We start from the raw sequence: 15,760 nt of genomic DNA, 5'->3' as shown, positions 1-15,760 counted from the left end.
GAGGCAGATGGCCGCCCACCCTGAGCCATGGTTCTGCTCGAGGTTTCTGCCTCTTAAAAGGAAGTTTTTCCTTGCCTCTGTCGCCTAGTGCTTACTCTTGGTGGGAACTGTTGGGCTTCTGTAAATAGCATCATAGAGTACGGTCTAGACCTGCTCTCTTATGAAAAGCGCTGTGAGATAACTGTTGTTGTGATTTGGCGCTATATAAATAAAATTGAATTGAATTGAATTGAATCTTTGAATACCTTTCTGAAAAGTCTTTTACAAACTGCTCTGAAGGAAACATGTTGTTGTTATATATATCCTTGACTTGAGGTGGAATGTGTTATGGATGTCGCTGGAATGGCCTGTATGCCCTCTTGACCAGGACTCCCTGGAAGAAGAGATCTTGCATATCAATGTTAACCTTGCTGACAAAATAAAATATAAAGTTGTGAAACACACAAATACACTCACCAGCTCAACACGGCCAAACCCGCCGACTCCGAGCGTGACAGGATCTCCTTGATAGCGACCCTCCTGATACATCACAGGAACCAGGTCCTTAAACTTCAGAGTGGAGCTGGGACTGACAGAGACGGAGAGCTTTAAACTAACGCTGTTTTCATTTCAAGGAACTCATTTGTGTGATTCGTATGACTGTGTTACATCTTTCAGCCAGCACCCTTATCCTCCTCCACTGCCACTCACCTTTCTGGAGCTTGTGCCTCCTGCAGCACTTTGGAGCTGGGAGGTAAAAGAGAGTCAATATTTGAGCATGGAGCAGTGTATTTCATCTACACATCACTATTTTCACCAAGATGAAAAGATTCATGTTGAAACGAAAGGTTTTAAACGGTACGTACTCGTCAAACAGCTCCAGGTGCTCTATGGGAATTGTCTCTTCAAATACCCTAAAGAAAAGGCACTGTTAGTCAAACTGTGCATCAATCAGCAAATGACAACTACAGAAAGTACAAAAAGCAAACAAGGTGACAGAGAAGAAATATGCTGAAGGAATTCCTCAAAGGATTTTTCTCTCCAGTAGCAACAGCCATCACTGCAGAGCCTGAATGAACAGGGACATCGCCTTTGTTTACACTCAGAATTTAATGTCGAGTCAGACTCACTCCTTGTCAATGGAGAAGCAGGTAACCGGGCCATCCGCAGTACAGGTGGCAGTTCTCAAGACTTCACTGCAAGAGGAAAAACACTGCACATGTCAACCCAGGAAAACTGTATCTCATTACTGTACATCTAAAATTGTCAACACCTCAATGCAGAAAAAGTGGATTTTAGTTGTCAGAAATTTAGGCAAACTCTGCATTAGCAGCTGTAATCAATGACGTGACATTTTTTCATCTGTCATCATCTAAGTCAGTTTACTATGGCTGCTCATGACAGATACTTTGTTGATGTACAGGACATTAATACATGTGGATACAGCATAAATACATGTGTATTTATGAATTCATCTCTATGCAACTATAAAACAAAAGAGCTAGTGCCTTATACTCAACACTTTAGAGGCAGACATCACTAGCTGGATGATGATGATGCCACTATCACCCTTACATAATCAAACCAATGTGTCTGTTATTCTACCGTAGATTACACACTGTATTCTTGGTTTCTATGCAGCAGTACTACTGATGTCCAAGTACATTACAGCAGAATATTTTAACAGTTAAAGATTTGCTAAATGTTTTTAAATGTCTTCTGCACTCAGTAATTTAGGGAAACGCTTCTAAATTTGGTGTTTTAAAATTTCTTAAGTAGACGAAAATGACTGTTCACATTTAGAAGGTAATTGGTAGGTTGTACAACCCAAATATCAACGATGACAACAGTTAAGGTAGGTGCACACAGCAGCGGCTGTTGCACAAGACTTTAACAAATGTCCTCAGGCATGTGGTGAGTTGCCATGGTTACCGTATGAGGGCTTGTTCCCCGAAATGCTCCCCTTTTCCCATCCTACGAATGTGCTTCTGATGCCCGTTCACATTTTTAGTCACCAGGACCTGAGGAGGAAACACATGAGAGGGAGGAAGATGAGTGCATGTACACACCATTTAAATATGAGTTTGTGCACACAATATGACTCTACGTTACCTCTCCTTTGAGAATGATGTAGAACGTGTTTGCTTCTGTTCCTTCTCGAACTATAATGTCTTTGTCCTGGTACTTCACCTGTGGAAGACAAGACAAAAAAGGGTCTGCCAAATGAGTAAATGTAAATATATAACAACGCCACAAGTTATGCATAGTGCCTTGAAAACACTTTCTTTCCAATCTAACCTGACATTTAAAATATCAGCGTTTCAGGAACTAAAACATGATATTGTTTTTAACTTAATGACCATCTGTTTTTGAGCTTATCTTCAAAACGTATTAAAATTATTTATTACTAAAATGGGTTTCATTAGCTCACTAAAACTGGACCTGTATTTTGTATTTCACATGGCAAGAGTAACACTTAAAGTTCACAGAGGGACATCTAAGTACACACCTCCTCCATTGAGTCAATGATTTTGGACAACTGGACATCATTCAGGTCCTTCAGAGTACGAGACCTGTGGCAGCATGTTAACAATATAGCAGCAGGGTTACAAATAGTTACATGGTCCGTTAAGTCATGAAAAGTGCATCGTTAGTGACACTGTTATGGCACTACCAAACCAAGATCAAAGAATAGAAGAATAGAATTAGTTCAATTTGGGAAAACCATACTAAAGTCCTACTAGCTGCAGTGTCTTTAAACTCACGTCTTCAGGAAGCCCATGAGCTGCTCCCTTTTTTTCTTGGACTTGATGGTTATGATGGTCCTGTAAGTCTGTCGCTCCATGCACCACAGACGCACTGCAGTCTTAGCTGTAATGTAAGTGAAAGTTACAAAGGCTGTAATTAAGACTGTCTGGCTGAACAGCTTTACTATCAGTAGGTGAGCCATTATCAAATGAAATAAAAGACAACTGATACTGAAATTGTGCGAATGCATGTAGCCCTGTCTGTTGCCCGGTGTGTGTGTGTGTGTGTGTGTGTGTGTGTGTGTGTGTGTGTGTGTGTGTGTGTGTGTGTGTGTGTGTGTGTGTGTGTGTGTGCGTGTGTGTGTGTGCGTTCCCTCACAGACCCAATAGAGCAGAGGAAAGAGACGTTGTCCCAACCTCTCAAACTGCACGCTGCAGAATGAATAGAAGTGGGTGGGAAAGCTGCACAGCATTCGAATGTTGATTTAGAATTTGAAACTCAATGTTATGAAGGAAGATTGGAAGCTTTAAACTGTTCAGTACAGCCCTAAAGGTAAAATAGTAATTTGTTCTGCTTACTTGCCTACTGTACTTTTGCTAGACCAAATTATCACATCACATTTGCTATTTATTCCTTTAGCATGAAGATAAACAGCCAAATGTGGGCGGCTGCGTTCATTTGTCATCATTTTATCTCCATGCACTTCCAGGAGTCGTCATTGCAGGGGCTGACCTTTGACTGTTGCTGTCCGTTTGCAGTTGTACAGGATGGCCAGCTCCCCAAAAACATCACCAGTGGTTAAGGTGCGTAGTTCCTGGCCTGCCTGGGTGACACGGAGCTCACCAGCTATTAGGTGGAAGGACAAGAAATTTGCTTCAAAGAGAAATGTACGGAATTTTCAATTATTTTCTACATATATGGGTGTTTTTTAAATAAAATCCTCAATCACATGCAGCAGGACAGACAGAAAACACACATCAAAACACACTCAGGTGTGTTCCCTACCTGCTACTATGTACATGCTGTCTCCTTCAGTGCCCTCTTTAATGACGTCATCCTCTGGTTTGAACTTAGATACCGCCAAGAGATCCACCATCATCGCTGTTTGCTCATTGTCAAGGCGGCTCAGGAAATCATTCTTCTGGATGGCTTTGATGATCAGACTTGTCTCGCTGATGATGGGAGGTGAAAGAAGTCATTTTTATGAGCTCCCACACAGACATGAAAACCCGTCATACATTTTTGTTTTCGACGTGCAGGAGAAGCAGTTAGATCCTGCTTGGACCACGCAAATGACCACACACACCTCTTCTATTGACTGACGAAAGTTCACCAAAGTTGAACTCCCCGCAAAGCAAAGATGCAAACTGCGAACGAGCGAATATTTGATTACTTCAGTTTTTCCTAATGGAGATGTTCTAACCTGCTCCATGTGTCCAGGACCTGACTGAGCGACGTGCAAAAACAAAATCAACACTGAATTCTTGGTTGTTTCCCTTTCCCCGGTAGTAAGCCATCAACAAGGCTGACATCACTCGTAGTTTATGTGGACAATTGTTTGTGCTCTATCCATTACAGTTCACTCGCTTGCAGTATTTTAGGAAGAGGTGTAAGGGCCCGGTTGCACATGCATGAAATTAACATTGAACGGTGAATAGCAAAGACATTTGTGTGGTTGACCCCGCAATGCTGTCACTGGTTGCAATGTTTTTAGTGAGCCAAGATAGAGTAGACCAACAACCGCTCAAACTGACTACAATCCCGCAAACTGCACTGCATTGTCCAGTCAGATCAGATTTGTGGGTTTACTTCACGGTAGTGTGGTGTGCTTTGCAATCTGCAAAAAGCGCTTGGTCTGATTGGGGCCACACTTAAATGGGAATTCCTCTCTTCAGCACTACTGATTACCAACCTGGCAGTTTTCTTGACCCTGTTGCGTTTAATCTCCAGGGTCTCAGGGATTGGCTCTGGGGCAATGACAGCCGCACGGCTTGTCCTGACCTCCGGATCAATCTCATTACCGCTCTGGGAGGGAAACTCTAAAACAGACAGGAACACAAATGGAGGGTTAACTACTGCAAAGTGCTGCCATGTTTCAGAAGGATTTTGAATGAAAGATCACCTCAATCGCGCACGCGTGTGTGTGTGTGTGTGTGTGTGTGTGTGTGTGTGTGTGTGTGTGTGTGTGTGTGTGTGTGCGTGCGTGTGTGTGTGTCCCTGCCCCTGGTGCCCATGTTAGCCTCTTACCCAGATCATGATATTGACTCTGCAGATTCTGCAAAAGCTTTTCTTTTTCATGCAGTCGTTGTTCTATGAGGATAAAAACAGAGAAACATATTCAGTGTAGGAAATGACATGCTGCTATAGTGCATGATTCATGTTCACCCAATCAATACTGAGGCTGATGGTGAAATTGATATTTGAGAGTTTAAATATCAAGCATAGAAATAAACACATATATTGGCAGATCAATATTATCAAAATATATATTGAACAGAATATTTTACATTTTACAAAAAAAAAATTTCTCTGCTGCAATGTCTGTTATGTCATGTTTATTTTTAACTTCACCTCCTACTCCTACCTCCTATTTGTATGGTTTTCCACCTGAATTATTTCATCTGTGACTCGTTATCCTCCCCTCACTTGTGTATTTAGTTTGTATGTTCCCTTGTTTCAGTGTTAGACAGTTTTTGTCCATGTGTCAAGAAGAGTTCCAGCCTCTTCTATTGTTTAGTTCTCTGTGTTTTGGATAATTTTTTTCTTGACCCTAGATTATTTTGGGGATTTTCCCTGTTCCTTTGGATTTGTTTGCCTATATTGGACCGCTTTCTCTGCCTCCTCATCACTGTAAGCCGCTTGTTCTTGTTTTGAATCAATGAATTGCACTTGTCTCCTAGTCTACATTTGGGTCCAATTCCTTATGTTCTCGGTTGCCCTGTTTGAATATGCAACAATGTCTTGTTATTAATCAGCCAATGTACACTGATACAATATACAGTATGTGGGATAAGCTAATATCAGCCGATATGTGTGTGGTCTTGAAGATGTTTTATTAAAATCTGAATTGCAAACTTGTGTTTTTATAATTTGAATAAAACAGATTTTTTCATTGACGTGATGCTAATGTAATAATTCTACATAAACATGCATTAAAGGGTAACTGTACCAGTTTAAGTGTATTCAGACAGAAGGCAAGTCGAAGTTTGGAGCCGATGCAATTGCACACAAAAGCAATTAAAATGTGATTAGACACAAATTCCCTCAAGGCGGCGAGACCAGGTGGGAGACAAGTTGAAGATTTCAACTTATCCCAGTCTACTTCATAAAAGTACAGAGATGAGGCTAAAAAGGGAAGAGACTGAAGGAAAATAACTGAACTGGATATCTTCTGAGATCAAAGGCTAAGCTAAACTCAAACATACATAGGTATACTCCTGGTCTGTGCATCCGCTGCCAACTAGCTTGCAGCTAACCCCTGTACTGTCAATACATTGGCTGTTTGGGGCGAACAAACACAGTCCAGTGGGTCAAATGATGCAAGATTTGCTTTCTATCTGAACACACCTTGTTGCCCTGCTAATAAGTGATTATTTTATGCTCAACTCACTGTGAAATAGTGATGTAGCTTTGTATTAAAGTACATTCTTGTCACAACCCAGCTAGCTTTGGTGTTGGGTGTGGTCTAATGTGAAGTTACTCTTTAATGTGTTGTAGTTATGGTTGCACTCACTCAGGTCTTTGTTTTGCCTCTGCAGATCCTGGTTGATCAGACATTGCTTTTCTAGCTGCAGCTTCAGCTCCTGTAGTTGCTTCTCCATGACTACAGGGGGAAAAAACTAATATATATATATATATATATATATATATATATATATATTGGAGGAAATAATAGCATGGTAAACACAAACTGCAGCAAAATCAATGGTATGCAAGTAATAAGTTAAATATGATGTATCTTAAAACAGATATTAAATACACCACCAAACATTCCGGTATGTGTGCAGACTTTCACACACAAAGAACCAAACATCATATTTCATCTGGATGTAACTATGCTAGTGCCTTTTTCACAAGGCCCTGAACTGTACTTCACCGCCTGCACACAGCAAGAGCACCGCTGAATAATGCAGACTAATGATGGACAGTCAACAGGGTGCCTTTTGAATCCTGTCACACCCTGCCAGCTTTTGCTAAAGATCTATTACTGTACCTATGACTGATAATGGCACAAAACCTGTCAAAATAGTACAAAAGCTGTCATTATTAGCTCCCTTTTTGGTGGCTGTGTGCTTACGTGTGCTTTATTCTCTTTGCTTATGTACTTTTTGCAATAATATGTGACATTAACAACCTCTACTATATAATTTTGTGTTTGAGTATTAGAGTGGATCTAGCCAAGCAGCAAATGTGTGTGCATGCAAATAAATTGGCACAGATTCATTAGCACTGCTGCATGAGATAGGTTAACCACACACCAGATCCAATATTTTTTTCATCTAGGTGATCTGTTTGCAAAAGCCCTGATAACAAGGCTTCTCCACCATTTTCATTTTGCTGTTAATGTAAAGATGTTTTGTCTGTATTGACATACCAAACATTACAATCAATACAAACGCAAGGCCACTGGTTACCTGACAAATATCCTAAAAACTCAAACATCCATACCAGGACAGTGCTCATCATGTGACCCTGAACATTGGACAGCGCTGAGATTAGACACAATGTTAAAGCAATCATAAAGTCACTGAGCAATTTACCAACAAACTCTGGGGACTATAAAATGGCTCCTATTCCACTATCAAAGAGTATTGTTTCTTTAATGCAAGTCTGGACAGAAGGTCGTACTGACATGGATAACAGCATTGGGCCTAATCTTCATAGCATTCCCAGTCACCTATAGTGGATGTGATATTGTCCATCACACCAATCATTTACCATCAAGGGGGGGAGGCGACAATGTGATAATCTAGTACGTAACACAATGCAGCTGCAGTGCCAGGAGTTAACAGGCCTGTGTTGCAAGAAAGGCTAAGCTTGATGGTCATTAAAGTTTTACAGGGAATATAATGGCAACAAAACGTCACTACGTGTTGCACCACACTAAGAAGTCAGATTTGTCTGTGGGTGTTTTATTAACGTGTCACACACACACACACACACACACACACACACACACACACATCTGTATTCATTTATTTTTAATCTGTTGAAAAGTCTGAGATATATTTCAAGTATATATTATATATATATATTATATTATATTATATATATTTCAGACTATTACATTTAAGAGAAGAGAGCACCAGTTGCTGTCCATGATAAATTGAGTAAACTGGATTGGATAAATTTTTTGACTGTGGGATTACTTTTATCTTGTATTGTTTTTGTATTATTGTCTCTTGGGTATTATTGTCTTTACACTTGTTAAAGCACTTTGTAACTTGTTTTTGAAAAGTGCTCTACAAATAAAGATTATTATTATTATTATTATTATTACTTGACAGCTCATGGTCCCCGAGGAGGCATTGGCAATATCTATCTGGAATGTTCTCTGTTCCTCCGTTTTACCTGATGAAGGTGAAACGTTGCATCTTTCAATAAAGTTTATTGCAAGTGAAAGGACTGTGCGGGAGTTGTCTCTGTCTACAAGAAACTGAAGGGGTGTGTGAGCCTTTACAGTCGAGACCATTAAGTTTGACGCATATTTTTAACAACGATCAATGATCTTTGGAAGCCAACTATATTCACAAGCAGCCGGTAAACGACTGTGGGAGAAGAGACAACTAAAAAAAAGGGAGGTATTTCTGTCTGCTTTCAGCTGCACAGCTGGAACATGATGCTGGACTGATCCCCATTATCCCAAAACAAGCACCATACTGTACACTCCATACTGCCTCATTACTAATTCATGGCAAAGTGTAACTACAGCTGAATTAAGATGCTCTGTAATAGAAACCTGGAGAGAAAATGCATCTAGTCTGGTGGTGTGTTTAAGGTGCACTCTTTAACGGGATATTAGGGTTCTCTGGTACATGCAGATCAACAGTATTTGCAGTATTTCTCTGTTTACGAACCTGTAGAGATAAGATTCTGCACTTTAAACACGCCGAGCCACTTGATGAAATGTGGGTCTAGAGCGCTTAACAACACAGCTGTTAAAATGCCTTTAAAATCCTCTCTTTACATGACATCCAACTCTCAAAGACACAATGCCATGTACTATGTAGACAGATAAGCCACAGTCACACTCACCTGCAGGCTGTGTGGCTCAGGAGGGAAGATGGATGTCTGTCCAGTCTATAAAGGCCGCAAGGACCATAGGAGCCAAACAATCACCCTGAACTGCTCACGAGATCCACTTTCAGATGTAGAGTAGTATTCGCTGTGTGTTTCTGCTTTACCCCCAGACTGTCTACAGACTGGATACACAGACATGCAGTCAACCTCTCTGGCATTACTTCTTCTTCCACCCGCTGCACACTTTCTCAGCTTTACATTGTCATGTCTGCTCTACAGCTTTTCACTATTTTTACTTCTCTCCGGCAATCTCTCACTCTCTCCTCACTCCTCTTTCTCTATCTGTCAATCTCAGCAGTCTGGTGTTGAATCATTAACGATAACCTGAGGCTCCTCCCATCACATCAGGTAGGGGAATACAGGCAGGCAGGAGGAGGAGGAGGATGGACTAGGGAGAAAGCTGAAGTTGGGTTGTAACAATCGTGATTTCTTCTGTGGGATTTCATTGCATTTAATTTGTTTTCTCTCATTATGTACCTGTGTACAGTGGCCTTTTTTAACTTTAAAAGACAACTGCAATACTGATTTGTGATTTCTGTGACATTTAACAGTGAATTAGTATTTCCTGCTGCCGTAGAAGACAGATACCAGAGAAAATTAAAGCGAGGTAAACAATGAGTAAGTCACTGCAAATATATATGAGATATGATATGAGATGTACACAAGCAACAGAGACGAATCTTATATATTTTCTCAAATGCTTTTTCCCACTTTCTTCTACCTTGATATTTTAAAAATCAATGACAAATATTCAGTTTTTCAAAGACAATCTCTTTCTAAAATAATCATGCTGAGTGCCTTTCCTCTGAGAGTTACACTCACATAACTGACAGCTGGAGAGCAGGGAAATTATCAAAGCCGAGGGCGAACTCCAGATTATATCTGTCAGTTAGAAAGTGTCTACTTCATTAGGTTTCTGTTTTTCCACATGCCACTGGATGTTTTACTGGCTGCAGCGTCATTAAATGAATCTAAATGAGGCTGAAGGGTTAGCATTGTGACAGAGGGTGTGGGACTTTATTGTTCACAGTTAATTATTGATACTCTGTCTGGTAAATCAACAACATTAATGACTCGACCGCTCACAGATAAAACGGCTAGGATTTCAGCTGTGGAACCGGAAAGAACCCAGTGACAGGCCGTGTGTGTTATACTTTTCATGAGGATCGCTCATGGTTAGATGTATTAATCAAAACACACCAGACAGAATGTGTTGCTATTGATGATCTTACTGATATCTTGAGCTTACAATCACTTTTATATGATAAAGAATCACCCCCAGAAATTAAAATTAGTTTTACTATCATTCTTTAATTCAAGTGTATTTCAAAAATCAAATAGATATGACAGATGACATTGTGGTTATAGCTCATACAGAAGTGAAACTGGGAAAAAAAACACCTGTCCACTAAAAAAAACACAGCAATTAAAGGCAAGTAAATGTGGTGAACATTGCAAAGAGCTGATGAGCAAATAAACTCAATAAGCCAGCTATTAGTAACATTTGCCACTCTACTCTTAACACACACTCATGTTCTTGAGTCCCAGTTGAAAAGATTTCCTGTTTAAAGTCAAGTCAAACAACTGTAGCGTCTGGTGCAAAGGACATTAAATCTGAAATTAAGAGTAGCTTAAATTTTGGCATATTATCATTTTGTGTTTATATCATCAGTGCTCTATTGGTGATACATAATACATTTTCTAAACTGATTTTAAAAGACATTCAGTGCACACACACTTTTAAATACTTCAGTGATCAAATTCATGACAAATGCCCTCCTATAACTGCAAACTACACTTCAAATAATTATCATGTGTACTTAATATGGCCACAATACACACACAAGAGACATTCTTTTATCCACCACCAATTCTCCAAACAATGTGTTTCTATGACAAAGGCAAATTACAACACAGGCAAATTCAGAACCAGTAGCTATGAACAAATGATTGACAACTGGTACAAATAGCTCAATTACCACACTGAGATTTAGTGGGTTTTTTTGACACCAGTTACCTCTGATGGACTGCGTAACTTACACTGCAACCAAGCACACTGCAATAGCATATACAAGCATGCAATATGTTTAGATTTCCCCTTCTTGTGTTGAAATCAAAAACTCAGATGATATAAAGTATTTTCTTCACGGCAGATTTATTCCTGCAGTATGGAGTTTTCAGGGTGAGCCTGCTTGCAGGATTATCTTGGAGTATGCTAGGAATTGAGAAACCATGTGTAAAGTTTGCATACAGGGCTTATAGATGGGGAAGTATAATCTTTTAAGGCATGTTACTCACTTCAAGCAAAACAAGTCTTGCAAAACCAAAGTAACGTGAGGCAAAGCAAACAGTATACCAATATCAACAGGACAATATTACTATTCTAATTTTCATATTAACTTAACTTCTATTTAAATAATATTTTTAAATAGTACTTCAAGTCCAAGTACTCATTTTCTAGGGACTAATAGTGCATTTTGTTTTTTACACACACTACATGTTAAGTTGGGACGGCATGTGGGAGAAACGTGATTAAAAGCAACTTACATTCTATTGACAAATCATGTATATACACTACTTCTTTTTTTGAAGATGCAATTGTAGGCATTAAAGGATAAGTTCAGTATTTTGTAAATTGGACCCTATTTTTCTAATGTTTTTGTGTCTACGTGACTAAGTGGGACAACATTTTTTGAAAATGGTCCAGTATTGGCCGAGTACGTTGCAGTTGGCAGCAACGAGACAGGGCTGCAATGTAATCCTTGCAGGCAACTGCGCCCCGTCAAAGTTTTTCGACTAAAGTGCTTGTTTTTGCCACTGACAGGCTCAGATTGTTATTATAATTGTTTGACAACATCATGGAAAGGATCCCTATTGAGTCAGACCTTTTTTTCAAGAGTTAAATCATTTTTGTTTGACAGCCATATCGCACTCGTCAAAGCTACCAGACTCCCTTAACAAAAAAGGTAGATTTACCTCTGCGGTCTACCACTGCCTCAATCAGTTGGTCTGTTTGGTTGTGTGACTTTGGTGGGTTTTTTTACCCTTTGAAACACCAAAGTCACACAATAACACAAACTAACCAACCGAGGCAGCGGTAGACCAGCTAGTCCCGTGTTCTGTGAGGTAAAATTATCAAGAGAGTCTGGTGGCTTTGATGAGAGCGTTATAGCAACTTTCTGGTTAAGCAAAAAGGATCTTACTCTTTAAAAAAAAAGGTCTACCGCTATTGGGATCCTTTCCAGGGTGAAAAATACAGAAGTTACCCTTTAACTTTAACTAGCTGGCTGAAAGAATCCTGAACAATGAAAATTTATTCTTGACTTTTTTTAATCCTCCTTTAATTGCTCATTAAAAGAGAACCTGAGGCGACGAGGAGGTAGATTAGCTTGTAGCTGTGTTGAGGTCACATGATTGTACAATACAGTTGATCATTCTCTGTGCAAACATGGAGGAGACATCATTTCTGTGGTAAAATTACGGCATTTTTGTGAATTGTTGCTATGATGCCACTGACTTCATATTCTTCGGAGCTAGCAGTCGTTCTGATATTAGGTCAGGTTCAGAGTGCAGAGCGACGGGGTGAAAGACGATCAGCTCATCTTCTCCTCCTTAATGCCACAGGCTTTCTTGATATCCTTTGGGTGTTCAAATACGGCTTGGACAAATTGACCAAACAGGCGCTCCATGTAGCTCTCGCCACGGGGAAACAACCCCTGCAGGAAGGCGATGTGTCCACCATGCGCCGTCAACAACAGGGCCACATTAGGCAGGTTCTGGACTATGGCCAACGGGAAGGCTGTGCGGGCAGGAAATACATTGGGAAATGAGTCAGATTTATTGAGAGCAGCCAAGCTTAAACATTAGATTTTATTAGAAAACGTTTTCTGTAGCATGAAGACTGAGGTATTAACCACAGCACAAAACAAAACATTAAAGAGCAACTTAACAGCTTAACTTTAGCTTGAAGACGCCACCTTCACTAATTCAGAAAATGCATTCAAACCTATACACACACACCGCCTCACCCCTGTTTTCAGCCGTTTTAATGCCTAGCTATAACATCTGGCAGTCACCTGTGATTCACACAACTGCAGTTCCATGGGTAACCCTCGTTTTAATGTCTATACATAACAGCCCGAGTTTCAATACTAGTTTAACGTTAGCCTAGCTAGGCTTCTACAGATACAGCAGAGAGACAGATAAGAGGATGTGAATTAGGGCTGAATGATTTAGGGAAAAAATCTAATTGTCTAACCTAATCTGCTAGATATTGCGATTACGATTAAATTTTTTTTAAAGTTAAGCTAAAGTTCAATATTCACTGCGTCAAGCTGCACAGAGCTGATGAACGAGGCAGGAAGTCAGACACAGAACGACATAGAGAATCAGGTGGATTTCCAAAATAAAACACCCTAAGTAGACTCCTGATCGTGTATCAACAATAAACACAGTTAAAACAGACAAAAAATAAACAATTTAACTACGCAGTCTACCTAACCATAGTAGAAGCACAAAAATCGAGGACAACCGAACAAATCAACAAAATCTGAACAAGTTAGCAAAAACATGCAGGCAAAACGCTCTTATTCTGAAATGTCCCATGTGGGGAATGTAGCCTGCGGAGAGCGGCACACAAAACCGGCTCACAGAGAGTTGTTATCCATAGTTGAAGCACAAGAAAGGGCAACGTCAACAACTTAGGGCAGGCTAAACGCTCCACTGCTGAAACACTTCATAAAACTGCGGCACGGCTGCTGCTTCTGTCAGTTGGGCTTGCGCCATTAACACGTTTTCCTCTAGTTTCGTTTGTTGTTGTAAAATGTACACGCCCTGTGCCCGCTCTGATTGGTACGTTGGACTGTAACAGGAGGCGCATGGCGCTTCTGATTGGCGAGTAGGTCTGTCACACAAGGATGACAACGGCATGAATTAGTAACTGCACGACTGTTTAAAACAGGTCAGTCGTGCTGTATAATTAACCTACATTTTAATCGCCGTCTTCACGATTCTTTCAAATCGCAATTTCGGTTTGAATATGATTAGTCATTCAGTCCCAGTATGAACGTTTGGTACAGAGGGGGTAGACTTGCCAATAACACTAATATTTATTGACATTGTAAATTATTGACTTACATAGATAGAAAGTAATTATTTCTACCGCTTTAGTATTTGTAATACTGACACTCTCAGTGCATACTTAAATCTTTCCATATTCCATACTGTCCACACTATTGACGGTTGAGTGCTGTGTTTATATGTCTGGGGTTGTGTGGGAAGTGAAAGTGAGGTCATATTGTACTTTGAGTGTCTAAGAGTACATCACAGATTTTTCAGACGTTTGTCAAGAAGACAGACTTACTGGATTTATCCGCTGGGAAAAGAACTCCTTTTAATGCAGTAACTATAAAAATAGGACCAGGATGAATACATAGTGTGTTACATTACTTTACATTTTTAACTCAATACCAAAGATCAGGAATACACATATGAGACTAAAACATATCCAAAGACAAAGGCTGTGGCTACACCTGTCATCCAGTCACACCTGGCTCTATCATATGTCAGGTGTGAATGCCCTCAGATCACATTTCAGATCCAATGAGATACAACGTCATTCTACAGGAAACCTACAATCAGTCATGAATGATGAAATCACACACAGACTTCTGATCACAAAACATCACGACACAGTGACCATCTTCTCCTGTTACATACTCACCATGTTGGGGAGAAAAGGGGTCATCAGCAGCGTTTAGACACAAGATGGGTACTGCTGTATTGGGGAGTTTTTTGGCTGGGCTGGCATCGCGGTAATAGTCCACACAAGATTTATAACCAAACAGCAAAGAGGTGAAGCGTTCGTCAAACTCACGGATAGTCTGTGCCTAGATGAGATGGATGAAATTAAATGAAAATGCAGAGTAAAGGCCATCACACATAAAAAGCGAGATGAGAAACTATGACAGCAAAGAAAATGTAAGGAACGGGCCAAACCTTCACGACATAGTCAACGTCCACCACTTTCTCCAGAACCTTCCTGTGCCTGTGAGAAACAGATTTTTTAACAGCCCGAATTGTTAAACTAAATTCAGGACTTTATGAAACTGCCACTTATCTGACCTGGTGACAACCCGACACAGGCCGCTCGTGAGGTATTTGTTGAAGAGCAGCCAGTTGAGTGGCTCTTCCATTGAGGCGGAGGACTTCACTGCGTCCCAGGGGACAGAGATGGTGATACCCGCCACCATCCCTGAATGTGAGCGTTTACGGGCCAGGTAATTTAACAATAACATGCTGCAGGCGGTAAAGGGAAGACACAAAAAAAACAAAAAAAAGCTATGATACATTTTAACATTAAATCACTTTTTGATACCATTTTTTAGAGAAATGTGAACAGTTGGAAACCAATGCACGTCCACCTACTCACCCTCCCAAAGACACACCAGCACCAAGAACAGGGGAATGTGGGTAAAGTCCTTTGACATGGTGCACCACACACTCAAGATCTGAGGTATTGGCCGCGCAGTAGGTAACAGGTGTCTGAAGCAAGCAGAGGGACAGAGGAGGAGCGTTACATGCAGTATTTACAGTGAGGAAAATAAGTATTTGAACACCCTGCTATTTTGTAAGTTCTCCCACTTAGAAATCATGGAGGGGTCTGAAATTGTCATCGTAGGTGCATGTCCACTGTGAGAGACATAATCTAAAAAAAAAAAAATCCAGAAATCAC

General features: G+C 40.3%; 2 protein-coding genes across 3 annotated transcripts in view; both read right to left on the bottom strand.

Annotated features, from left to right (window-relative positions):
• The window catches only part of prkg3 (protein kinase cGMP-dependent 3), a 10,363-nt gene extending 5,754 nt beyond the window's left edge, over positions 1-4,609 (bottom strand). Inside the window, exons 1-11 of the mRNA XM_046060807.1 lie at positions 4,034-4,609; positions 3,733-3,899; positions 3,460-3,573; positions 2,745-2,850; positions 2,489-2,552; positions 2,092-2,169; positions 1,912-2,000; positions 1,110-1,175; positions 846-893; positions 691-726; positions 457-568 (exon numbers count right to left, since the gene is read on the bottom strand). Coding sequence (XP_045916763.1) covers positions 457-568; positions 691-726; positions 846-893; positions 1,110-1,175; positions 1,912-2,000; positions 2,092-2,169; positions 2,489-2,552; positions 2,745-2,850; positions 3,460-3,573; positions 3,733-3,826 — 807 coding nt within the window. The 5' untranslated portion in view covers positions 3,827-3,899; positions 4,034-4,609. The remainder of the gene's footprint in view (positions 1-456; positions 569-690; positions 727-845; positions 894-1,109; positions 1,176-1,911; positions 2,001-2,091; positions 2,170-2,488; positions 2,553-2,744; positions 2,851-3,459; positions 3,574-3,732; positions 3,900-4,033) is intronic.
• A 5,709-nt stretch (positions 4,610-10,318) lies between these two features.
• LOC123978144 (phospholipase ABHD3-like) overlaps positions 10,319-15,760 on the bottom strand; it is a 42,261-nt gene continuing 36,819 nt past the window's right edge. For both annotated transcript variants that reach the window (XM_046061294.1, XM_046061295.1), the window contains exons 5-9: positions 15,458-15,570; positions 15,151-15,324; positions 15,025-15,073; positions 14,750-14,915; positions 10,319-12,826 (exon numbers count right to left, since the gene is read on the bottom strand). In XM_046061294.1, coding sequence (XP_045917250.1) covers positions 12,621-12,826; positions 14,750-14,915; positions 15,025-15,073; positions 15,151-15,324; positions 15,458-15,570 — 708 coding nt within the window. In that variant the 3' untranslated portion in view covers positions 10,319-12,620. The remainder of the gene's footprint in view (positions 12,827-14,749; positions 14,916-15,024; positions 15,074-15,150; positions 15,325-15,457; positions 15,571-15,760) is intronic.

The sequence above is a fragment of the Micropterus dolomieu genome, linkage group LG10, assembly GCF_021292245.1.
Source record: "Micropterus dolomieu isolate WLL.071019.BEF.003 ecotype Adirondacks linkage group LG10, ASM2129224v1, whole genome shotgun sequence".
Classification (NCBI taxonomy): Eukaryota; Metazoa; Chordata; class Actinopteri; order Centrarchiformes; family Centrarchidae; genus Micropterus; species Micropterus dolomieu.
This window is presented reverse-complemented; position numbering and strand designations above follow the sequence as displayed.